The sequence below is a fragment of the Protomyctophum bolini genome, assembly GCF_963924005.1.
Source record: "Protomyctophum bolini genome assembly, chromosome: 12".
In the NCBI taxonomy this organism is placed as follows: domain Eukaryota; kingdom Metazoa; phylum Chordata; class Actinopteri; order Myctophiformes; family Myctophidae; genus Protomyctophum; species Protomyctophum bolini.
The window spans coordinates 26,991,758-27,018,922 of NC_137873.1; the positions used below are offsets into that span (position 1 = coordinate 26,991,758).

General features: G+C 42.2%; 2 protein-coding genes across 2 annotated transcripts; both read right to left on the minus strand.

The window, feature by feature from the left end:
- Positions 1 to 266: 266 nt before the first annotated feature.
- On the minus strand, positions 267 to 6,391 carry cyp7a1 (cytochrome P450, family 7, subfamily A, polypeptide 1). The gene is made up of 8 exons (XM_080777652.1): positions 5,908 to 6,391; positions 5,006 to 5,246; positions 4,644 to 4,853; positions 4,298 to 4,492; positions 3,937 to 4,136; positions 3,151 to 3,281; positions 2,554 to 2,732; positions 267 to 2,182 (listed from the first exon to the last, which is right to left on the minus strand). Exons 1-8 carry the CDS (start codon positions 5,988 to 5,990, stop codon positions 1,832 to 1,834), a joined length of 1,590 nt encoding a protein of 529 aa, XP_080633778.1. The 5' UTR covers positions 5,991 to 6,391; the 3' UTR covers positions 267 to 1,831.
- Positions 6,392 to 22,173: 15,782 nt separating this feature from the next.
- On the minus strand, positions 22,174 to 24,942 carry LOC308326189 (transportin-3-like; the record flags this gene model as incomplete). The annotated part of the gene is made up of 1 exon (XM_080778997.1): positions 22,174 to 24,942. One exon carries the CDS (start codon positions 24,940 to 24,942, stop codon positions 22,174 to 22,176), a length of 2,769 nt encoding a protein of 922 aa, XP_080635123.1.
- Positions 24,943 to 27,165: the final 2,223 nt, after the last annotated feature.

Below are 27,165 nucleotides of genomic sequence, written 5' to 3' on the forward strand. Positions count from 1 at the left end.
ATATTTATATTTTATAGAGCACGTTTATGCCATATCACTAGTATAATATCAATAGTACAATATCCCAAATCACAGACAATATCCAGTCTAATTTCATGATATGGATATACTATTGATACTAGGGATGGCTACCGATCCGATTTTCAAATGTAATTTGAAAATGACGTGATTTCTGATCAACTGATCCAATCGAGACAACCCTACACATACTGTAGACGTGTGATGTTCAATGCAAGTTAAGGAAAAGACAACAACAAATTCAGGGTTTGCATTTATTTGTAAAGCAAAACAATGTTCTATTGACAGTGAAATTCTAGCAGTGGTTTTACCGTTGAGATTGAAAAGATGATTCAATATTCTGTGGGTCCATTTTTGCCACTTTTCACACAGTGTTTTCAATATCAAGTCTATTGTTCAGTCAGTCATAAAGTGGGTTATCAAGTCTGCAACAGTTCTGTGACTCATTTCAAGGCTAACAGTCGATCTGTTGTTATGTTCAACACTTTGCAGTGTCTCTATTGAAAGAGCAAAGTAGGCTGACCGGTTCTGCTGCCCTTTAAATGAGTTAGGGAAACATGTGGTTCTACACTGATGTAATGAACACCAAAATCACAGTAGATAAATGCTCTCAATGTGAAGTGCAAGAAAACAAACAAATTAATTGTGACAAAGTCCTCTGGCAATGTGTAGACAGCTAATTACAGCCAGCAATAGCTCTCTGTGTAACTGCACAGCATTATAATCCACTATATGCTTGACTTTGTCCCATTTGACAGTCCCGAATCCTCTTATTGCATTAAAGAAAGGTGCATCATATTTAGCAACAACAAACCTGGTGTCATATTGTTTCTCTAGCATAGTCACAGGCGGGCAGATGTACACTGAAATACACTCAACGATTGGCTTGCTATCAGGAACTCCAATGAAATGACTGGTCTTTCCTACTTCACTAGTAAATGGGCAGCTACACATGAAGCGAGGGTAAACTCCATGGTCAGATGACACCCATAGATTAAGGTTCAAGGTCAATAGAAGCTACAGTACATATCTCCCACTACAAGGTCAAGTCAGTAAATGTTACTGATAATCATGCAGTGTGATTGATAGAAAGACTTTTGGCATTTGTGGCTGTCATCTGTCTTTGGCCCAGATAATACATTACCTACAGTCAAGAGTTCCATATGGAAAGGAAACACGCAGCTGTAGGTTAACATTTCTCTCTGTGAACACTGTCAGGTTGATCACGGTGAGATTTAGGGCTATTTTCACATATGTTTCATATGCAGACATATTCTTTTAGCAACAAATGGGATCGGAGTACACAACATAAATATACATCAGTCATTTATATATACAAAACCTCTTCATTGGCTTTTCTTACATTAAATATAATACTACATATAAAAAAGTAAAGAGAACAGGCCAGGATGCCTATAAACAAAGCGCAATAGCCCTTCAACAAAGCGAGTACAACCTCTGCTATTGGAGGGTTAAACGTTAGGGTATACTGCCTAAACCAGTTAAAACCCTATACTTCATTGACCGGGGTCTGTACTTGGTCCCCTCCTTTTCTTCCTCCACACCAAATCTCTTTGGTTACAACGTGTCACATGACATGCTGTGAGCCTGTAGATCTGCTGTTTTTGCGGAACCTCACAGAATGTTCACCTATTATGACATGTTAGGGCTGATGACGAGCAAATTAAATTGCCTTGTCCCTTGAACAGAATTTTGTCTGAAAGAACAGAAAACAGTTCCATCCCTCAAGTTGTGGACAAAAGATATACAGTAATAGTTATCACTGATTTTTAAGCGCTTGGAATATTGTCCATTATATTGACCTCAGTGGTTCCCTCTCTGGTAATGTCACAGTGAGAGGAGATTGGCTGGATTTCAGCTTATACTTGAAGTCCACATCATAAATCGGCTGAAGGATTCCCAGGCCGGCACGGGACTGGTCGAGTGCCGGGACTTTGACCGCGGGGTCCAATAGCTCCATTTCGAAATAGGACAGGGCCAGAGTCAGGAACTGCTTGATCTCGTGCATGGCGAAGAATCTGCCGGGACATTTGGTGACTCCGGAACCAAAGGGCATGCAGTAGTATCGAAGCCGACGGCCGCATCGGTAAAACGTGGTTTTCGGCTGATCGTTCTCGTCCAGGAAACGGTCATACTTGTACTCCTGGGAGAAAGGAATGAGGGAGATGTTAAGATAATTTGTTTCTTTCTTTTTCTATACTGACTGACATAGGTATTTGTGTATGTACTGTACAGTATATGCAAACTTTTAAGGAAATGGAAAAAATAACTGTACAGTGAATCCAGTGTAGTAATTTAGTCACAAGCTTTCCATTTATATTTATAAATCCCACAGACAGACTTAACCACTTTATACCTGGTGTCACCTCTTTTGCATAAAACGAGGAAATATGGAGATATAAAGTTTCTGTGATGTATTCTGTTCCTGCAGCCTACTGGCTATTGTAATCTTCATACTTCTATTTGATAGACACCTTTGCATTAAATATGGAAATAAATCATGCTTCTTCTTACATGGGGGTCCTCGTAGATTTCAGGATCATAGTGCATCATGGGCGGGTACAGAGCAATTACATCATCCTTCCTTATACGGTAGGCTTCCTGGTTGTCGAGGTGAAGCAGGAAGTCCTCCTTTGCAACGCGCACGTTCATGGAGGCACTGGAGAGACGCATGGCCTCCATTATGATGCTGTCTGTGTAGGAGATAACATATGTTCTGGCTTAGAGGCAGTGGTGGTACTCACAGTTTTTACTTAAAAGTATCAATACAGTACTGCAATATAGAAATACAATACAAATACAAGTAAAAGTATATTATCGCGACACATTGTGAGCTTGTAGATGAAGTCATTAAAGTATTTTTTGTAATAATCAAAATCTACAAAGTAACTGGTAATTAAAGTTTTCCAATAAATGTAGTGGACTAAAAGTACGATATTTGGATCTGAGAGTAGTTCAAATTATTGAAAATTGAACTACTCCAGTAAAGTAAAAGTGCCTCCAAAATGTTACTTAAGTACAGTACTGTACTTTCCACCACTGCTTAGGTTTCAGGAAACCATCACTGTGGGACCTGCATGGGTCAGTGTTTCCACTTCCACACGTACATACCTAGAATGGGCATCTTATCCAGCTGCTCCCTCGTCAGGGTCAGCTGTGGGTTGTTGTGGTCAACCGTTTGACCGGAACGCTCCAGGGTTCTCTGCACCTCGCCACGGACTGCTTTCATTGCTGCTGGACTCCTACAAGAAATATATTGTGTTAGTCCGACTGCAAAGTCACCCGGTGACCCCTAAACATTGAACTGTTCCTGAGCATTTTCTCTCCTATTCTCTAACTCAAGTACAATTCCCTCCTGTCTTTAGAGGAGGAGTTGCAAAACGGCAACTATGACATAACATTTATCTGCTCTCAGACAGTTCCCTATCAGATAGTATCTCTATCTGCACAATATCCACAATAAGCTGTTTGAACTTGATAGCTCCTAAGTCCTAATATTTTAGACCTCACTGTTTCTCTGCCTCTCTTTTTGAGAGATTTCCCTCAAGAGTCTGGTCTGAAATAAACACATTGTATTGCTATAAACCATCTTATTACCCATACCATCACACAAGATGGCAAAATATAATTTATATAAACTATATGTAGTTATTACTAACTGTCCCAAACTCCCAATACTATGACTAGAATTTGAATTATGTAAATGTTGCCTTTTATTTTCCATGTATATTTATACTTATTTTATTATTATTATTATTATTATTATTATTATTATTATTATTATTATTATTTCGTTTCACTTAATGTGAAGCAAAATGTACCAGTATGTACCAACTGATTGATTGAAAGAGAGCTATTGTGAGAACCATCAGAAAGGTGCAGAAAGAAGACCATTACCTGATCATGTAGAAGAGGCTCCAGAAGGTTGCAGGTAGGGTGTTGGCCTGGGATGCCCAGAGCAGAGCCACGTGGGTCCTCTGTTTGCTCAGGTCGTTGAAGGTCGACAAGGCGTCATTGAGCAGGATCCTCATGGAGATCAGGTCTGAGAGGTTTTCTCTCCTAGACAGGTTGTCAGCATGCATGGTCTTAGCGAGGTTCTAGTGTAAGAGAGGAGAGGAGGATTATTATTTATGCTAACAAGACATTGGACACACCAAAGATCTTAGCAGTAGATAGCAATACAGTTGTGCTACAAGTGAAACAGTTTTGTTTTGTCATTTTCAACCAAAGCTTCGGTAGGAAAAACGATTCCACCAACCTCTCTTGCACTGTAAGCACTCTTGAAGACATGGATGGGCAGGCCAGCTACCAGTGCTGGGAAGATCTTGTCAAACTCCTTGAAGTTCTCCAAGGCATTAAGCACTAAGGCTTTCTGTGCTGCCAAGCGAGCCTGTGACTTATCGTCTCCCAACTCCTTGCCAAACAGAGTCAAGTAACCAGACTCAAACATCACCTAGAGAGGGACATAGGAGACATGAGAGCCTGGTAAGAATTGAGGTGGAGAGTTACTGTTACTGTCAGTAGCTGTACGCAACATAACCACAGTTCCGGGCTCCATTTAGCACAGCCACATCCCTTCCACCCAAAGCTCCACCATAACTGACCTTGTAGCAAAAGGCGAAGATGCCGTCCACCTCCCAGCGTTCGGTGCTGGGGCTGAGTGTGTCGGACTTCAACATGACATCCTGAAGGTGGGTCATCATGCTCTCTATCAGAGAGGGGAGAGCCTCACCCTGCAGTGTTTTCAGAAAGGTCTGATGGAGGTTCTCAGTGGTGAGGCCATGGCGAGGGTCAAAACTTTCATGGCCAAATGCCTAAAGGGCAGGTATGGGCAGAGAAAAGAAAGAAAGATGAGAGATTTAGTCATGACTGACAGACAGACAGACAGACAATAAAGCAATGAATAATCAATAATTGAATCTCACAAGTAGCAGAAAGACACGCATTGGCCACACATGATACTCACTTTGACAGATGTAGCGAAATGGAATTTCCTCCAGTCCAAGTGTCTGCCCTGGCGGATGACGGAGTGGTATGAGAAGGGATCACACAGGAAGTGTATGTACTGGCCGGCTATCTTGCAGGTGAAAATGTGTCCATACTTCTTCTGTCGGCTGCGGAGGAACTCGAGAGGGTTGGCCCCAAACTGCAGGGCACAGCCTAGGTAGGGGATGAGGCCGTTTTCTACCGCTGGCTCTCCAGGTTGCCTGAAGATGGGGAGGTTCAGTGAGAACACATTTAGTATCAATCAATAAAAATACATGAATGGATGGATGGAGAGATGCAGCTCCAGATACAGATATGTGTAAAGTGAAACCCCCTAGACTAGAGGTTTGGATGCACATCCAAAATCAACATCACGCCCAATATTTGTCTTAGCAACAGTGCTAAGCAATGTTCCCTGTTGAAATGTATTGTGAAGTGCTCTCATGCTGTTGAAATCAACAATGCTCATAAGAGATGATGACATAATTATGGCACCTAGCTATAAAGTAAATGACTTCGGCAGACAACCAAGACAATGTATCTGTCATTATCAACCACACAGAAAAGTCACCAATAGATATTACCAGATTAACTGAAACTCATTTAGACATGGAATGCTCATAATGTCATCAATACTTTGCACTCAATGCCCCCTCTCTCTCTCTCTCTCTCTCTCTCTCTCTCTCTCTCTCTCTCTGCAGAAGTACGTAATGTTGTTGAATTTACAGGACAAGTGGTTTAAGGATTTCATTGTTGTTTATCGCTCAACCACCTAAACCATATACCACAAAATATATAATATAAATATAATATTTAAATCTAACTAAAGGCAGCATCAGAAACAGGAGCTGCTCGTACATTAATGTCTTAAAGCAGTCTTACCTGTGCCTTATTCCCACAGCCATCCACAGTATGCAGCAGAATCCCACCACCACTGTCCAGATCAGAGCTATGCTTAGTATCATGGTGATGAAGATGAGGAGAACACGATAGGCTACCCTATAGGAAACTAGTTACTGGTACTCCACACAACCACACACTGTATCACACCTGAAGCCACGCGCAACAACGCTTCTCAGACTGTGCGGGTTATCGTGTGGTAACTCCAACAGCTGCCTATCAGCTGCCTATCTGACAGCTGTTACAATGTGATGGCCAGGTGACCGACTGGTTGAGTGAGCAGTAATGTGCCACACACACAGCTCAGATGTCGATGCCCAGGGTGGATCCCTTTTTAAAGGATTGTGATATTCCAAACTGAACAGTCTAAAAGCTTCAATCCATCCGAGACAATGTGGCTATGCAACAAATGCGACGTCTCTGCTGAAAGGAGGCAAAGCAAACTGATGGTTGTAAGGTAGTGTGGATGAATGTTGACTGCTGCATGTGTGCATGACTCAGGTATTTATACTCTCTCTCTCTTCTCAAAGGCACATGTGCTCTCATGAGGAGTGTGTGTGTGTTCTGTGTGTGTTCTGGAGGCGTGGCTGCCCCCCCCCCCCCACCCACACACACACACACACACACACACGCACCGTTGTGATTAGAAGTTGTCTATCACCGAGGGTAACCTGTTACTGAAATAACTCTAGGAACTCAGATTCCGTGTGTGTGTGTGTGTGTGTGTGTGCGCGCGCGCCTGCCTGCCTGCCTGCCTGCATGTGAAAGGGAAAGAGATGGCCTTGACTTGTGTCACCTGAAGGACAGGTACCTTGATAGTACTGGTGGGTTGGCAAATAGATTCAAGGTCCCTGCATGTTTCAATGTTTGCCCTCATACAACTTGTTGCAATGTTTGGACTCATATAGAGTCCTGGACTCTATATAAATAAATGTTGGTACATTTTGGTTTAAATATATATTTTTTAATTACCCACTTAAGCCGCAAACATTTTTGGCCATGCTCAAAATAGGGACACCAGTTCCAGAAAATGTTCAAGAAAAACATCCTGTCAGGATGAAGTTGAGAAACATTCCTCTCAGGTTGCATCTTGCCCGTTGTTGCGAACACAAGGAATGCTAAGTGGTCACAAATATTATGAGAATGAAAATGACTAGACTCAAGGGTCTCAATTCAATATCAAGTCAGTTCATGTCAAGTCAAATTTTACTATAGTCCAATATCACAAATAGGTCCCAAAGGGCTGCGCATAACACAACAAAAACTATGATGAAAATAATACCAAAAAGTAATACATCACAATTCTATAGATATCCAGATGTGAAATCATTGAAAAAAAGATGTGACTCATCATAGGTCACCAGGTCATTCAGTTCACGGTTTCTCAACTAGTGGAAAGAACATTCAAAACAAATCAACAAATCCTACATTACTAAATGCATGGTCAGGGACCACATGCAATACCTCCACGGACCACCAGTGGTCCACGGACCACCTGTTGAAAACCCATGCCTTAGACTTAGAGTCTAGACAATAGACAGAGAGTAGAGTCTGTATATCTTTACATGCTCACACATATGCTTATAGTGTCATAGTGCAAACGTGTGTCTAGTGGTGTATTTGGTTGAGGTGACGGTAAATAGCTGATGGCTCAATATCGGACAGAGAGGTGAAGACAATTAGCCTGATTTGCTGCGTTCCGTGATTTGAACATGACTTTTGAACAAAATACCAAGACACACCTGGACTTGTCTCACAGAACACCAGTGTGCCTTAGTTGGCACTGGCCTTAATTGGCACATCCTTTGAGAACCACAACAGATGTAAAAGCTGTATGAGACAGCCTGTCAGGCAGAAAACGTGTATCTCCATATTTCAACTATTTCAACGTTTTTGTATAAATGAATGCCCTACTGGCCTACTTCATACAAGTGTGACACAAAAGTAGTGAAAAATAACAGATACAATTAAGCTTTACTGTAGATATATACAGTACAACATCAGCCTCTTATCCCTGGTATTTGTTATTGAATTCTCATGGGCCAAGATCACCAAACGCCTCTTTCTTTTATGTAACATCGTGATTGACAGAACTGTCACGATCCGAGAGACAATGTGCAGCTTTAACAGGTATGTGCAGACGGGGAGTTTGAATAAACATGGCAGATGAAGTGTTGTGTGTGTAAATGCCAGGGGCTCTAGGCATGCACAGGCCCGAGAATGTCTGGGGAGATGTACAACTGTGTGTTGTGAGCGGAGGAATGGTATACTACAGTGTGGCCGCCATGTTTTTCACTGGTGCCGGAGCAGAAAGTACAAATCCCATTCATTTTCCCTATGGACTTTTCAGAAAGTTCTGAATTGTAAGAACTTTAACATGACCATAAAACATTTGATTCCAATCATAAGAAGAACTATAAAACACAAAAATCAATCAATTATAGCTTGAATGTTTTCATTACTACAGTATTGGGAAGGTATATCCTATAGTATCAGTTGCAGTGTCTGATGTAGATGCCAGCAGCATATACTCCCTCATTGGCCCATCAACATCACCCTGTGGGGAAGTGTGCCATAACTTCACTGCAAGAAATAAGAGTTGTATAGAAGTATCTGTGAGACTAAAACAATTTTATGTTTTACAACTATTACTATCTACGTGTATGTAAGATAATTGGGTGTCGATATTGCTATCATCACCATTGTCATTAGAGGCCAAACTACACTAAGGATTTTTACAGATTGGCAACATGGCAAAGGTACTGCATCTTCCAGGGCTTTAAGTTAAGTTAATGTATGTGTTTGTTTGTTTACCATTATGTTATAGCCTACTGCTCTGCGACTTTGATCTTTTAATTTGCTTCAAACTTTTAATTTGCTTTCAACTGTAGGCTTTCACTGACATTATAATATGGAACACTGAAATTTGTTTCATTGTGGTTTATTTATTTAATTACGTAAGGAAGGTAGTGGGTGTGGCATTCTGTAAGCCAGGTATTAATCAGAAAACCTGTTGCACCTGTGTGATTGGCCACCTGTTAAACTGCTGTTGGTCAGCCCTCCCTCACTCCATCAATTTACAATTTACAATTTTACAATTTAGGCATTTAGCAGACGCTCTTAATCCAGAGCGACTTACATTAAGCAAGAACAAAAAAGCATGGGAATACATCACATAAAAACATTTATCATGAAACATGCGTAAGCTAAGAAAGTAACAGTGGAATATCTATAATGAAACTATACATATAAGCTATACATCTATACTACTATGCTATACATATGTACTATGACGTGCTATGACTACATACAATGCACTTATGCTGTCTACATAACATGCTATAAGTCTGTATCAAATGCTATCTAAGTCTACAGAATTGCTATCTAAGGGGGTGGGGTAAGTGCTATGGGCCATGATGGAGTCTGAAAAGGTGGGTTTTCAGACTACGGCGGAAGATTGGGAGTGATGCTGCAGTTCTGACTGCAATGGGAAGTGCATTCCACAGTTTTGGAGCCAGAAGGGAGAAGAGTTTGGGACGTGTGGAGCGTTGTCCCGGCGTTTTTAGTGAGGGTACTTCCAGCTTCCCTGCGTTGGCTTATCTGAGTGAGCGGGAGGGTTTGTAGGGTTCGATCATACTTGCAAGATATGGGGGAGCCATACCTTTGGTTGCTTTGAATGCCAGCATCAGAGTTTTGTATTCTGTGCGGGCAGCGACCGGGAGCCAGTGGAGGGAGCGGAGCAGGGGGGAGACATGTGAGAATTTTGGCTGGTTGAAGACCAAGCGAGCTGCAGCATTTTGGATCAACTGGAGAGGCTTAAGTGCACCTGCCTGCTGTTTGCTATGAAGCAAGAACCTTTTACTGTTCGACCTTGACATGTGTGTTTCTGTTCAAGTTTATTTGATACATGGCAAGCCGCCATATCTTTGAATTGACATTTTATATAAGAGGAATAAAATGGCTGCTTCTTCACACTCACAATGTTGCTTGGGCGTGTGTTTGGCACGAGTGAAGAAGAGTGCTAGTTTTGGCATGAAACGGGACAGTTCTCTTTGTTCAAAAGCATACAGCTGTAGAACCTGTGCAGATTTATCTGTGCATAGCCTTGAGGTATGATGAGATCTGATAAAATATTGCTGGCAGAGAACACCTAGCAACACTTATTGTGAGATTGATGCAGTCATACCTATACCCTGCAGGCCGACTAGTCTCATTAGGCTTTTATCCATGAAATTGTGTGTCTAATTTATATATTTAACAGGTGTTATGAACATGATAAAACCTTTCCTCCATGGCAGCATATTTTGCCTGCAGTGATGGACACGATACTGAACGAGTATGATTTACTACCTGTTTTCAATGTTTTCATCTTCAGATTCATTTTCAAAACTGAAACGGGATAAAGAAACTAGGGATCTCATCCATGAATCATTTTCTAAAAATAAAATGTCCAAACCAAGTGTATATATTAATTCTCAAGGCGGGGAAGAAACTCCAAACAGTATCCATTGATCAGAAGATCATGTCCCCGACATGTTGGGCTGCTATGGCAGGCACGATCGGGTTGGCACTTGAAAAGAATGAATGACTCATATTCTTAATTAATAGGTTTATTTACAGTACCTTTAAAGGTGTTTGAATGTTTCCAACATCCCGTTTCTATGTGAGATGGATCGGCAACTCATGATCACATGAAATCACAATAAACAAGGGAGTGGGACAGCATCACAAAACACATCCATGGATAGTTGGAATGGAACTGTTTTCAATCACAGCCTGTTGATTGATTGCGTGGAAAAAGACACATTTTGTGATCTACAGTACAATACACTCATCAAAGGGATGTATGCCCCATGAGTGAAATTTCAGTGAGTGGTACCAAAACTTCACACCAAAGTCTTGTTTGACAAAGTTAGTTAAACAAAAAACAATCATTCAACAGGGTAACTTCATTTAAAAATGTCAACCTGATGAAATATATTGGAGACTAGAGATTACTGTATGAGTATTCTAAGTACTAAAGACTTTTCATATTCCTTTCATATTGGCTACAATAGTTGCCTGCCAAAGTTTTAGGGTGGGGTCTATTTTTCAACAGCCTCTAGTCTAAACAACAAAGAGCCAAAAGCTCTGCACCCTTGACTAGAGTTAGACCCATAGTGAGTGCCACAGTCAAGTGTTCAAAATGCCACTGTTGCAGAAGCATGTGTTTTCACCAAATTGGGTCCAACAATCTGGAGAATCATGTGACAATGAGCATCAAGCAAGCAGGGTTTTGATATTCTTTGCCTGTATTTGGCTTCCAGAACTATTAGGAGGGGCATCATTCTTGCAAAATAGGCCATACATGATTAATGCAACATCGAATCAACCCCAAATCGAGGCTATGCGTGTGACATCATCGTATCCGCAACAACTTTCTGGCCTTGACAGCCCATACATCCAAACGGAAAAGTCCTATCTGATTGTATTAAATGATGTTAAAGGATGACTTCACCACTTTTCAACCTATCTTCATATAATTGACTTACTTGACTTAAGCCCGTTGCTCCTCTGGGGTGCATAGGCCGTTGACAAATGTCCTCCATTTCACTCGTTTTTAGCCGTTCTTTCGAGATCTCCCCAGTTTAGCCCTCTCTCTGCCATTTCTGCCTCGATACTTCTTCTCCAGCTGTTCCTGGGGCGACCTCGTTTCCTTTTTCCTTGGGGGTTCCATTTCAGGGCTTGTCTGGTGATGTTTGTCGCGATGTTTGTCATATAATTGGTCCTCACCAATGTTCATGCTAAAATATCACCTTTTTTTTCCTACTCGGTCTGTGTCTCATAGGATGACAGTCCGGGCAGTTCAGAAATTGATGGGGAATCCAAGCTAATTAGATACCGCAGGCTTTCTATTCTTGAAAAGTTACCATTCTATAATGGAAGCCATCGTTCTGGCGATAATACAATTCTAAATAATATTTAGAATTATATAAAAAATCTTGTTTAAAAAAAGTCGATGGGGTTCTGAACTGCCCGCAGCGCTCCTATGAGACACAGACAGTAGAATTTTATTTTATTTTATCATGAACATTAGTGAGGACCATGAAGATAGGGTGTAAAGTGGTGAAGTCGTCCTTTAAACTCACAAATATCGCAGCTGTACGGAAAGCTTGAATTATCCTCTTTCTACAGTATTTGCAAAGTTTTTGTTTCATAAAAATCCACCATATAGACATGTTATGACTTGAGCTATACTGTCTGTCAAGAGTATCAGAGTTTGGAAGCACTGTCCTGCTGTGCTGCTGCTGCTCACGTCCTGCTGCCTCCTGCATTATGTGCAATTTTGAAACGGGTGGTTTGCAGGACAGTTGAGTGATTTATGGGCTCCACACCCATACTTTACCAACAGAGCAGGTCTTGAGATGTCAGCTAGGTTGGGCAAATAGTGTCTCAGATAATGTATTACATGCTCTGTGTTATGTGGAGGCTGAATGTTTCTTTTGGCCTCTACTTTTCCCTCGCTGAGCTTCAGCCCAGCATCTTTGAACATTTGTACTACTCTCTAGTACTCTGCAGGTGTTGTTTGTGCACCCCAGGGGTCTCTCCATAGATTCATGTCGTCCATTATGCTAATCAATCAATTCTAATAATTTGTGATCAATTATGATGCCACTGTACATATGCAAGGGTGTATGTTTGTTTGTTGTCCTTGAGATTATCCACACTCTTTGGAAGCTTTTGGCATTGGGATCTTTCCAAATGGAAGATGATGGAAGTTGTATAAGTTTGTCACTTTCTTTGTGTAAAGGAAGAACTTGAACTTGGGATTGCTTCATTAATCGTTCTATATGAAGCCCATGTCTGTAATGTATTAACATTCATAAGGCATTATCTGTTTATAACACTAAGCAAGTTAAAAATAGAGAAATTGAAATTTTACATAAGTGTAGAATGCATTACAAATTTAAAAGATCTGCCCACAAACAATATATAGGGACAGCAGATGAGAAGTCTGCATGGAAGGACTATCGTACCACTTCTTCCTCCTCTAGGACACCAGGGTTCAAGTATTTAAAGTATTAGTGTATCCTTCGTATAGTGAGTGGACGTTTTGAACGTGCTTGTGATTTTTGCCCCGGGGACAATGCAATAGTGCCCAATAGTAGTACTACTCCAACTTCAGCTTTGTTCTTAATGATTCATACGAGTGTTGAGAAACACTCGTATGCCCGGAGAGTTGAGTTCACCAAGGTCAGGTGCTGAAAACATTGTCTGCCTGCCAGCTCAGCTAGCTGTCTGTCTGTGTGTGTGTGTGTGTGTGTGTGTGTGTGTGTGTGTGTGTGTGTGTGTGTGTGTGTGTGTGTGTGTGTGTGTGTGTGTGTGTGTGTGTGTGTGTGTGTGTGTGCGCGTGGTGCGCGTGGTGAAACATTGTAACCTTAGGCTATCATTTAGTCAGTAGTGACCTGCTGTGAGGTTTAGGGGAAGTCCACGTCACTGTAAATCAGCTGACCAGATAACAGTCATGCAGCTACATTCTATTATTATATGTCGTCATTGTCCTTTCACCGAATTTAGCAAAACCTTTTACTGTGAAAGTGATGACATGGCACAAAATCCACCTACTAGCATGGTGCGTCATGCATGGAATAATCAAGAACACTTAACCACTAATCCCTCCTTTATATTAGTACCAGCAAAGTCTATGGACTTTTAAACCTTACACAAACATTACCAGGGGCCCTTCATTTCACACAAGTGTGATTTTTATTTTATTTTTTATTATTATGAAAAATGTTGAATAGTTTCACCTGTAATGCCCAACACAGGGACACCAGGGTTCAAGTGGTTACGAAGCAAAGCATTCCAATCCAGCCACACATAAAACCAATTTGACTTGTTAACACTAAACACCTTTAAACTGGTGGCCTCCAAGAACGGCCGTTCATCACAGGACATTTATATTGTTGGTTTATCTGGCAGTAATTACAGTGGAAACTGGTTACACGTTGACGAGGATTGGCAAGGTGTAGCAGCTGGCAGCGATCTGAGAATTATTGGAGAATTATCATCTGGAACCAAATCGAATGACGCAGATGCAGCATGGATGGAACGATGGGCTGATAGCAGAGAGAGAGAGAGAGAGAGAGAGATAGGGAGGGAGAGAGAGAGAGAGAAATTAAGAAAGAGCAAGAGAGATTAAATGTCACTTTCAGATATCTATTGTATCTGCATGCCCTTGAAACTAATACTGTATACAGCAGTTCATGTGATATTGATAATGTTTAATTTATTTTAGTGATATTATTTTTCTTTTCTTTTTTGACTGTTTAATAAAAATATAAAACATTATTTCATTCATTCAAACCAAGACTTGACCCTAAAGCTTAACTTATACTTTGTCACACAGTGATTATGTAAGTTTGTTTTTGTTTTTGTCTCCCAAGACTTGACCCTAAAGCTTAACTTATACTTTGTCACACAGTGATTATATACGTTTGTTTTTGTCGGGTCAAGGACAGATAAGTGAGGACACAACTTGAAGGTTACAGACGGTAGTAGTGCCCCTGTTATTTCTACCACCTTGACTTATAAAGATTGATATACAGTACACTCATTAATGACAGTTAACATTCATTTCAGATATTCTATTTGAAAATTTGAACAATATTGTTTTGGGAAAAGCTGATTAAATCAAAGAAACCACACAGAATGGAGCTCAACTCTCCAACAATCACTTCAACAGAGCATGAATACACACGAACTGTATACTGTAGTAGCCTATGTGCATAACCCATAAATATTAAGCCATATATTGTTAACACTAAAGAGTTAACATATATTAGATATAATATTATATTAGATATAATATTCAAATATGTCCTCCCTGTGTATTTTTGGTTTCTTCCTGAAAGCTGAAAGCCTTTTAGTCAAAAGGCCCAATCGAAATAACACCATTTCAGTGACATCATAACCCTAACCCCCTCCCTCATTGGCATACAACAACAGCTGTGGGCGAGACTTAAGTTCCGGTGGGTGGTTCTAAGGTGAAAACCAGAACTGGTGGGACCGTGGGTGTGGCCACATAAAAACATAATTGTAACACTTTCTGTACACGTTTTTGAAAGAAATCTTCCTCCTAGTATAATCACAGTACCTGATGATCATGTTTTAGGGAGGGGGGGGCACTCCATCTTCAAGGTCCTTGCAGACTGATGCATTTTCCTGCAATTTTCTGCAATCTTTTCAGTCTGCAAGGACCTTTATGGTGTACTATTACATGTACCAGTAAGACGCCCTGAGACTGAGGTCGCGCTGAAACAACAGAGCTTCACACTGGTTATCATGAGACTGTCACAATATGGCCATATATATTGGCCGGGTGAAAATTAACACATACCAGGCTGTAACCACATCTTGATAAATTGAACAGGTCTTCAAGGATACATTTCAGATAACCATGACAGACTGTTATTGTCTATTTCAAGGCCATAACAACACATTTACAGTCATTGTATTGAGCTAAAATAACTCTGACTGAGGGTTATCTGTAAAGCTCATATATCCTAGAAGGTCAGGCAAGGTGGCATCTAAGCTATTGTACTATACTGTACAGAACTATTCACTCAGGGACACTGGAAAATGTCATGGATAAATTGTTCAAGGTCAAGGTCTACTGGCATCTGAGAACAAGTTTTTCCTTCAGGATAGCCAGCAATAGTCTCAAACTGAAACCTAACAATGCCATGAAGAATTGACTGACACATGCGCACGCACACACGCACGCAAGCACACGCACACACATGCATGCATTCTCATTAAATGTTTGCCACCTTCCCTGGAGCATGTTGACACTGATTCGATGTAATTAAAAAATAAAACATTTGAATAGGATAACAACCCTGTAGAACTTGAGGGCATATTGTGTCCTGAGTGAGTTATGGTATACACTGTATGCTGACATTCCTGATTGTAATCTGTACATCCAAATGTAGTTGTGTTCACAGCAAACACAAGCTGTGTTTTCTTTGGTTTGTTTTTGTCATTGGGTGATCAGTGATCACATGATAGCCCTAAGCCATCAATTATACATTGTATCACTTTGACATTTATTGAAAAGTAACAGAGGAATGCTATGGTTTCCACAATAGGTAAAGGTATAGATCTTTAAAGCCTCGTTATGCAATTCAAAGTCACCACCGATTGACAAGGATATTGACTCTGCCTGGCATATCTTGCGCTGGATAATGTATGATAGTGAGAAGCAAGGATTATGGGAGGTTGAACAGTATACTGTAGGGTGCCGCCCTGAACAGTATAAGGTGCTGCCAAGAGGTTTCAATAGAGAAGACTTACCGTAGGGTTAGAATCAGGCCCGATTTTTACAGTAACGCATCGTTTGAAAGAGATAATTAAGCGGCACAGCGTTAAAGGGACATCATGAAGCTAGTCGATAAACAACCAAAATGTATGATACAATCCATATTCCCCAAACAATACCATTCTTTCACACAACATTTATTTGAAATAGAAACTCACTTACGTATAAGTGATGTTCAGAAGTGGTGTGTCTCAGTAACATGAGCCGTGACTATAGCTGAAGGTTATTGTCTGCTGGTGAAGCACTGTCTGCCTATCTTAGCCATGCTTGAACATAATTATTACCACCTGCCCCCTATACAGACCACCCTCAGAAGACATAATCATTACCACCTGCCCCCTATACAAATCACTCAGCTCCATATATGGAGCTGAGTGATTTGTGAATCACTCAGCTCCATATATGGGCACAAAGGGGGGACACACAGACAGACACACACACAGACAGACATGATCTGCTAGGTCTCATAGTAAGTGCTCACTGCGTTCGCAATCACTGCGTTCGCAATGACCACCTGCCCCATACAGACCACCCTCAGAAGACATAATCATTACCACCTGCCCCCTATACAGACCACCCTCAGAAGACATAATCATTACCACCTGCCCCCTATACAGACCACCCTCAGAAGACATAATCATTACCACCTGCCCCCTATATAGACCACCCTCAGAAGACATAATCATTACCACCTGCCCCCTATATAGACCACCCTCAGAAGCCGGCCTACTCTAGAGATGAGGACATGGCTACACGATGCTGAGCTGGACATCTGACGATACATGAAAGAAGGACATTTAATGGTATTACAGTATTTGATCACACATTTCTGGAATACTTGAGATTTCTATGGAATTTGCAATGTTTTTGAACAGTCTTTGATTTGATTCCCAGAAGAGAGTAGGAACTCAGTACCCGCATATCTGACTAAAACAACCTAAAACAAGTCAATGACACCCACAGCCGCAATACTAGAGGGAGCGACAACACCGATCTGGTACCACCCACCTTTAAAACTGCATGGGTAAATTCTCCTTCTACAGCATGCACTGCCACCCAAGTGTGGAATGCCCTGACCCCATCTCTTAAAGAATGCGGATCACTGGCCTCCTTTTAAATCAGGCCTGTAAATCCACCTTTCAGGAGGCCAAATGGGGAGGTAAATATCACTTCTCCCTTAGACAGATGATCGCTCCCACCCCTTTTCCTCCCCTACTACTCTGTGTGTTTTTTGTTATATTTCCTTGTCTATGTTATGTTTATGAATTGAATTACATAGATAGGACTCCAATGGAAACAAGACGGCAAGGACTTTTTTTGCGCTATCCTTTTAGACCAAGTGTTTGACTGTACTCTGTTGCTGTCTGCATTTCTGTCTAATAATATGTATTCAATCAATCAATCAATCAATCAACTACACTACAGCAATATAACCTGGATGAGTGCGCTGTGAGGCTGACACTTGCTGGTTGTTGGAGTTGTTATGGTTGTAAAATGTTTCCGCCCGGAACATCGCTGAGAGCTTTTCAGTACAGAGTCTATCTGGTTGGCTTGCTCATAGCTTTAAAGTGTCACACGCTGTGGATTACAGTAGGTGGTCTGCAGATGAAACGATTGACTGATTTTACTGCTCCTATTATCAACCCATTGCAGATAAGTAGTGAAGGTTGGAGGAGCTGCCTGCAGCTGACCTTGAACTTTATAATGTCCTTACACTATCTGCAGTATTATACAGATTGCTGAGCAACAGGAGGGCGTGCGAGCTTGTGAACATCATGATGTGTCGATGGGAGGGGTAGAACTGGAGGAGGGATAGCGTTCATTCATGAAATGTGTGTGAGACAGCAAGTGAGAGAAGTGTACTGTACATGTTTACTACAGTATGTTTAGAACATCCTGAATGCGAGAGGGAGAGAGAATAGGTTATGTGAAGGAGAGCTTTTCTTTTTATAGATTCATTATTCATTTTTATTTTTAAACATACTTACGCTTTTAGAAATCAATCAACCCATGAAGCCTTGAATTCATGGAGTGTTTTCTTTTTCATTCTTTTATTTAAAAAGAAAAAAAAATTGAGTAGCAAATACTTTTTAGACCCTTTTTTTCTCCCCAATTTACGCCACAAGTGATTGGCCGGAATGACATATGTGATGATTTGATTGGTTGAGATGTATGATGATCATTGCCACACACACACACACACACACACACACACACACGCACACACACACACACACACACACACACACACACACACACACACACACACACACACGTGCACGCTCACAAAACACACACAAAAACACATACAGTTATGTGTGTGTGTGTCTGTCTGTCAGTCTGTGTAGGCCTATTATAGGCTACTCTATATGTATTAGGGCTATTTATCTGTATTTATTTATTTGTTTGTTTAAAAAGGCCAACACGGCAAATCATACAGGATTATTTCTGATGAGCTTAAATCGTCAATATTATGTTTTATCTTTGGGTTGAGCTTTAGCGCCCTCATGTGTGTTTAATTTCACATAACATACAGACACAGCATTTACTATAGGAGTGTGAGGGTGCACTGCCCTCTGTAGGATACAATCTGCACTGCAACACCGTTCATACTGGTCACAAAAGTGTAGTTAAAGTATAACATAATGCTTAAAACACCAAAAGGGGTTCCCGTCAAATCAAACCCCCTGGCCTGTGTTGCATTTCACCTCTTTTCTACACTCTCTTTCCCATCCCGCTTCACATGTGGATCTGGGGATATACAGTACATGCGGGAACGGTGTGTGCACATGTGAGCACATGTGATGTGACGCCATTGGTCCATGATGACTTCACATTTGGGCAAGGTTTCAGCTCAATCAGAGCCCCATTGACATCCACTATAAAAAGTTATGAGAAAAATCACACCCGTGTGAAGTGAGGGGCGCTCTTATCATCGTACATCATCATCATACATCATCTCATTCCGGCCAATCAGAATTTGCATCCTCACCTTCGTCTTTAATGTTGCGCTTTAGTGTTACGCAATGTTTGTGTTTACACGAACACTCAAAATGGTCCATTCATTGTCAAAGGCAAGGCGTTTGTGTAGGACAAAGTTTGTGCACACACACACACACACACACACACACACACACACACACACACACCAAAAGCTGGACACAGGAGGGGCTGCCGCCCCTCAAAAAAAAATAGATGTATTTTTGTGGTCTGCTGGCAGAGCTTGGATGGTTCCATGCAGGCTTCAAATAATGTATTTAATATATATATATAGAAGTGAAATTCTTTGCCCACATGGGCAATCACGAAAATGAGACGCATCACATCCAGTGCCCAAATCAAACAAATCTCAGCCTCAACTGAACACCAAATCTGACCCCATACTGTAACTTGTTACAAGGGTCTAAGAATATGGTCATTTTCAACAATTGTGGTTCTAATTGGGTCCAGTTCCAATGTCCTACCTTACATATTAACTGACTTACATAATTCACGTGTAGTCCACAAGTGTTTAGGGCTGTCCCCCTGTCAATCGTCATGGGCCCGTGAGGGCTCTGCATGGGAGAGCCCTTTTATGCACCCTTTGCCTGAGGAAATTGTACAAACAAATTTAGTATAGAGAGACAAGAGATAAGAAAGGAGTAAAGTATAGTAAAAGTGCAGCTATATACAGAATAAGGAACGAAAATGTAAAATTAATTTTCAAACGTAAACTAAAGATCACACCTGTGTGAAGTGAGTGGGACTTTTAGTAGAATTTTGATCTAATTTCTCCGTTCATTGTCAATGGCAAATCTTGAGACGTGTGGGGACAAGATTTAGCAGACATTTGACCTGAATTCCCCTTTCATTGTCAATGGCAACTCTTGAGAAGTGTGGGGACAAAAGCTGTATATGCACAACCGAAAGAGAATAATAATAAACACCTTCAAAGCACTGCTTGTAATTATGGACAGTAAGCATTTTAAAGGTTATGGAAAGTTTCATGAATGAAGGACTTGCCCTATCACGTTCCTATTTTCCAATAGACCATATTCACATGGAAGCCATACAGTATGTTGGCACTTTGCATTGAAAAACATTAACTTAAAGGCAAGATGGCCACCTTGCGAATATGGTCCATGGAGCCCTTGTAGCCTTTCATTCAAGCACTTAACAGGTGTCTGGAATTGGGCCTTGTACACTCTTGTCCCATTGACCTTTAAAACATGTAAGTTAAATATTTCAAAAGGTATAAAACATGCAAAAACATACTGCTCGGTGCAGTGGCTTGCGACATTAGCTCGGGACAGACAGGCAGACAGACAGACAGACAGACAGACAGACAGACATACCCTGTCAGAGAGCTATAGCCTCTTGCAGAGCCACACCGTAAACATGTAAAAACATTTGATCAGTCACCTTCAGCCTGCCACATACAGTAGTGGGCTATCAGAGGGTCGGAAAACAAAATCTGAAGAAACCGGTCAGTCAAAGCTGACTGGTGTATTTTCTTCTCCTACCTTGCTTGTTTGTCATGAAGCCAGCTTTGATTCCTAACAAAATGGGAGACCACTACACTAGTAATTTAAGGTATGCATCCAAACAGTAAAACACATTGATTTAACATTAACAAACAACACAAACTGAAACTACAATGTGATATGTTAGTAATATCATTGGTATAGTGAGTGTGTGGATGTGGGAAAATGTACTGAAAAGTGTATAGGTGTATAAGTAAACAAACACAACCAAACCAAAGTTTGGAAGGAGATATAGAATATACCTGGTCAGCCAGCCAAAATACCGTAGGGAACAGCACCTGCCAGCTGTGTCCGAATGACAGGTGTGCCGTTGGGACACAACCTGGCAGGCTGACCTCACCCCTACACAGAAACACAAACAAACACACAGAGGACCACAATTGGAATGGAATGGGTCAGGAAATGTTTGTTGAGTTTCTCGTTCGATGCGGCCACGACTCGAGTTGTCTTCACAAATACAGTACAGTCAGACAACTCTTGAATTTAATTGAATATTTTTTTATTGAGCATACAAATAATTTGAGCGTAGATATATCCGAAGCATAGTTTGTCATCAAGGCTCTGTCTCCATTCACACCCTGTACGCATGAAACATTAATAAATAAGTGATATTACAGGGAATTAAATAAGACTCCAAAAGGGAATATAGAGAAACAGAGGCGACAGGTTGATTCTGGGGAGGCGGTGGAATTGAAAAACGTCGTAAAGCAGCAGCAGCGGACAGCACAGAGTATCAACGAGGAGGCAGAGCAAGGAATGATCAGGTTGGCGGGACGTTGAAAAAGCCATCCCTAATCAGGTAAAGAGTGCATGTGACTGATCAGGATTTGCCGTTGCCCTGAGTTGTCTGCCCGAAATAGTGCCGCAGGATTTGCATCATTTAAGTGAAAATACACGAACGATCATCATCCCCAAAAATAAATTGGAATAGGATGATGTATGTAATGTTATACATGATAAATTAATCGAAAAGCGTTATGTAATACATTTTGTTGCTAATCTAAATATGTTCAAATATAAGTTCTTGTAAAAATATAGATATTGGTTTAGTGTAGGTAGCCTACCGTATCGTGCAGGATCTTCCTGTTAGATGGTGATCCTGTCTGTGGTCATCAAACCATATTCACTTCAAGAAAGCGGGGCAATTGGTTCAGCTCCTCTGGAACCCCAAGACCTCAATCATTACAGAGCTGGATTCTTCTGAAACGTAGAGCACAACAATGTCTCATCAGATATGTCACATCAACAGTTTTGGACAAAGAATTGCCTTATTATAACATATTTCAAACAAAATAAAACCACGTCTGTTTGAAAGATTTAACGATTTAACCGGATATTCTGGCAAGAGCTCTAAGGGAGGTGTGGCTATTGAAACAATCTGGTAAATTCTCTGATGGCCCAGCACACCTGGTAGCACTTGTTTGCACCGGTGACCTGCTTGTGGAAGTCTGTGAGTTGTTTGTGCGTGACGGTCACTGCGCTGCCCGACGCCTCTTTAGGAAGTCCCTTCAATGCATTCTCCAGCCAGCGGCAGAACGTCACCCTATCAAACGCCATGATCTCCCACAGCACCTCGGCCACGTCTGGGAGCGTGTATGCCGGCAGGCAGAAGCAACACGTGTGCATGAGCTGGGTCACCATCTGCTGTCCGTGCTGCTCCATGGCCTTGCCAATCAACTGCTTTCGCACCTCAAAGTCATCCTCGTGATCACTGCTGACTCCTGCGTGGATGAGGTCTCGGACAAACTTCATGACACTGCAGTTGGCTTCCGGGTGATCCAGCGTGGAGGCGGCAATGGCACACTGGATTATGTGGACGATGATGCTGCTGCTGAGCAGGGTGACCGGACTGCGCTGGACGAACCGGGTGGTGAGTCTAAAGAGGTCGTCCACCGTGTCGGGGTGGTTGCGCAGACCATTGGGCTGCTCCAACAGCTGGAAGGTGGGCATACAGAGAGCCTGTAACATGTCTAATAGTCCTTGTCTGCAGCCCTCCTCCATGCCATACTCATCTACCAGGATGCTTCCCAAGTACAAGAAGCAGGAGTGGGAATGCACTTGGTACACACTCACCATCTGTGTGACCAGTGGCTGTAGTAGTGCGGCAGATCTCTTGCCAACACAACGCACAGCATATCTGAGACAGCGACAGCAGCGCTCCACGATTCGGTTCTCGGCCTGGTTTGTGTTCAGGGTCTCCGACAGGACAGGCCAGATCTCCTGGATGACTTTCTGACAGGGGTGAGATTGTCCGTTCTCTACAATCGGGTTTGTGTGACGAAAGATGATTGCTAGTCTGTCTAGCCAGACTACAGGGTCCCCTCTTTTTCCATTACAAGAGTTCTGAGTGAGAATATTTTTGAGGGACATGACCTGCACCGCACACAGGTCGCTCAAGCACTCAGCAATCTTCTCCAGTGGTAGACGGGATAAGACTTGTGCTGTACCTTTCAGCAAGCCATCTGATGCTTCTGTGGAGAGAGCGAAGGAATCGAGGGTGCGGGCGATGTCTAGCAGGCCTTGGACATGCTGGGTCATGAGGTCTCTGCACACTGAGCATATGTTGTGGATGGCCTTGGCTGCCACTGATGCTAGAGGCTTCTCCCTAAGACCTTTCATTAAATAGTTCAACACAGGATCTAGGAAGTGGGGGTTTATATTTACAACCCTGCTCATCTCTCCCACAAGTTCGATGCTTGTGTAACGCACAGCTATGTGGACCGTCACTGGCAGTAGCACAACCTGCTGCAATACATCTGTCAGGGTGGGGTTGTTTATGTTCTTTTTAGCAATGGTGGCCATGATGAACAGAACAGCTTCTGTCACTTCCCAAGGTGGGTTACCCTCTTTTAACGTGGAATAAAGCTGGGAAAAATATTCCATGGAACCCACGAGGAATATTATATCCTTCACAAGATCAGCCACCCTTATCCGAAACTTTCCGAAGTCATCTTCGTTGTCAGGGATTCCCTCGTGGTTGGGGTCCAGTTGACAGTGACGAGCCAAGCTGTGCAGAAGCCTCTGTATGTAAGGTCTGAAGATACTGTGGAGCGCCGGATCATTGGTCTTGCATAAGTGCCCTCCCAAGCGATACCAGAAGTTAAAGGTGATGTCAACAAACTCGTACTGAGGGTGACCTGCGCAGGTGATCAACAAGTCTAATGTCCGCAGGTCTCCCATGCCCTGGCCCGGGCTCCTCACCATGGTCTCTAGAAATGTCTCACACAGCTCTGTGAAAATCCTGCAGTAATTCAGGACTTTGTCAAGGTGCTCTTGTGCCACAGCCCTGTGGTAGGCCGTCTCCAGTGTGAGGACGCCCTGGAAAAGCCGCAGGGCCAGTGCCATGTCAGTGTCCACACTCTCGCTGGCACAGAGGGCCGAGCATACGCAGTCTGACGCCACCTCATGAAGGTTGGTGGAGAACTCATCCCTCTGCAGCACTTGGAAGAGTACCATAAGGATCTGACTGCTGGCCATGACGTTGCTGTCCAGAACCCCCAGGTTGAACCAGCTGCACAGGCAGCGGAACACCTTGATCAGCATCTTCTCATCGCTTCCCGTCTTCTCAACGCACGATGTTAGTAGGTTGACCACGGTGGTGGAATAGGAGGCTAGGTCCTGTGTGATCTCCGTCCTGCGGTTGTCTCCGATGCGTAACGAGTGGCTGTGGACCTCCTCTGGCAGAACGGTCAGTATCTCTATCAGAAACGGCATGGTGCCGATGTCATTACTGTACTTTTCAACTAGGGTGTGAACACATCCTTTCCATGAAGCCATCTGAAGGGCGAGGTCTGCGATGGCTAGAGCCAGCTGTGTGACAATGATGGGCGAGAGGTCCTTGAGGTTCTGTATGTGGGATAGGAGCGAGTCCCGCAGGGCGATGTGGGTCTCCGGCGGGAGCTCATGGAACGATGTCTGGATCTTGACCTTCATTGTCTGTGCGGCGAAGTAGCAGGCGGACTCCACATCCTGTTTCATCTGGAGGAGCTGGTCCGATATCTCCCACGCATACATTGATCTCTGTAGCTCCCCAAGCCACACGGAGGCACGCTCTTTACCGGCGGGGTCGGGGTCATGATAAAGAGAATGCACCGCTTGGTAAACAAGTGCAAGTGTGGGTTTACCTCCTTCCATAGTACAATGCTGTGCTTCAAGTTGACAGGGGTTGTGTTGAGTGTGTTTAGCGTGTTGGCCTTTTTGGCCCTTATGTCGGCCAACATCTCCAGTCTATGATGACATTTAACTGACACCAGTACTATGATGTCAGTCATCTCCATATTTGGGCACATTTAGAGACAGACATATTCATTCACAGAGACAGATACACAGACAGAGTCCTGGATTTATTATATATATATTTATGCAGACTCTGCATCCATGTTTTGCAGTTTGGCAGTAGGGGAAATCCTAGGGATTTCAGAACACTGGTGATGGATTAAGGGGTGTGGTGTGGTTAGTTTACCAGGTTCCACGTAACATTTACTCTTTACACTTAAAAAAAACCCCAGAATTAATAGTTATGGGCCTACCACAAGTTAATTTATGTTACTTAATGTTCAAGTCTGAAGGCCAAAATAAGACATGGACAATCATAACTTAACTCAGAAAGTGGGACTCCTGACATTTATGGTTAAATATTTTGCCTTTGCCAAACAGATGCAGCTTGCAGATTGCAGACACCCGCTAGAAGTCATATGACCTAAATGTGCTTTGAATGAATTGTTTACTGCTTGCTTGCCAGCCGTTCTGACCTGAATATGCCTATTGATCCCCCCTGTGGTAGTGTGAAGGAAAAAAATAAATAAAATGAAAGTAGGATACATTGATCTGTGATTAATGGTGCTGAAACCATGCTGATGAACAGTGGTTACAAAAGCATAACCTTGAGTGTGATATTGCTTTTATACAACAGTTCTACAAGCATAATTTATTGGTTAACAAGCAACAACAGATAAATGACTCATATTTGTGTATTTAATCCTTTATTAGACTCCACTCCACCAGCATAATTTAGTTCTTCAACTGAACTGGACATGTTGTCAAGTAACACTGCTACTTTGTATTATACACATTATCACAGGCCAGCAACCTGAAGGTATGTTCATTTACTATGCAACCAGCAAAGTAATGCTTCATTCAAGTGTCTGTTGACTCTCGCTCTGATTGCATGAGTCATTCTGGTGAGGTTTTTTTTTTTGCTTTCAGACCTGCAAGACATGAAGACAAACATGTTTGTTTTTGTTTATTTGTTTGTTTGTTTGTTTGTTTGTTTGTTTATGTTGTGTGAGTCATTATAAATCACAATTCACATCAAACTCTATATATTTTTATAAAAGCATCCCTCACCTCAAGTCCCACATCAGTTGCTGTATGACAGTGGCTGTGGTTTGTGCAACACACGTGGGTTGTTTTTGTTGCTGGGGCATTTGCCAAGTAGTAGTACATACATTTGCACATACTTGGAATCTGTCCTCTGCATTTACCTACCCTAACTATTCTGTGCAATGGATGCTATTACAGCGCCTTGGGAGCAGGGGCTAACTGTCATGGTTAGGAACACGTATGTGTGTGTGTCCCTGCCTCTTTGAACATCCATGGGTAACATCTGTGATAGCTGTTCTACTCCCAGGAGAACGGTGCTACTGTAAACCAGAAGCTGTCCGTTGCAGCTGCTACCCTCCTGGGCTGCAGATAAAGGGCTTTTACATCAGGCAGAATTTTCTCTGTATATCTTCAAGAGGTCTTTAAGATTGTTTTGTTTGTTCGTAAAAATGCCATCGTGGAAAACATTGCTCCATTCTTGTCACTTTTTAAGATGAATGAAGTCATGTTTGAAATCTTGATTCCCCTCTTTGCTCCTGGCTGCGTATTGTAAAATACCTTGTTCAGTAAACCAAAAGGATTGTCTGATATTTAATGATGCACTGGTATTCAGGTAGAATAGGGGAGTTGTGTGTCGTTTCGTCTTCGCAACACCTTCGCAAGTACTGATGTGAATTGCATCCATGCACGGCTAGCTGGTTTGAGCTGGTTTGAGCACACCTGGAGGTTTGTATATCCAGGCTTCTTTCCCATACCCTTCATCCTCTTCTGATGACCAGATTGTTTTGGGGCTTTTTGCGTTTATTGATAGTTGACAGTAGGTTGACAGGAAATGGGGAGAGAGATGGGGGGAACCTGCGACACACTGTCAGGCTGGATTACCAGCCTATAGGTACCTTAATTTAACTGAACACAAAAGTTTGTTTGTGGAAAAATACAACGTAGATTAATGACCGACTGTAAATATAATTAATGATTAGTACACTTGGAAAGGAGTGATGCACACATGGTTAAACCTCCCAGTGTCATCATAAA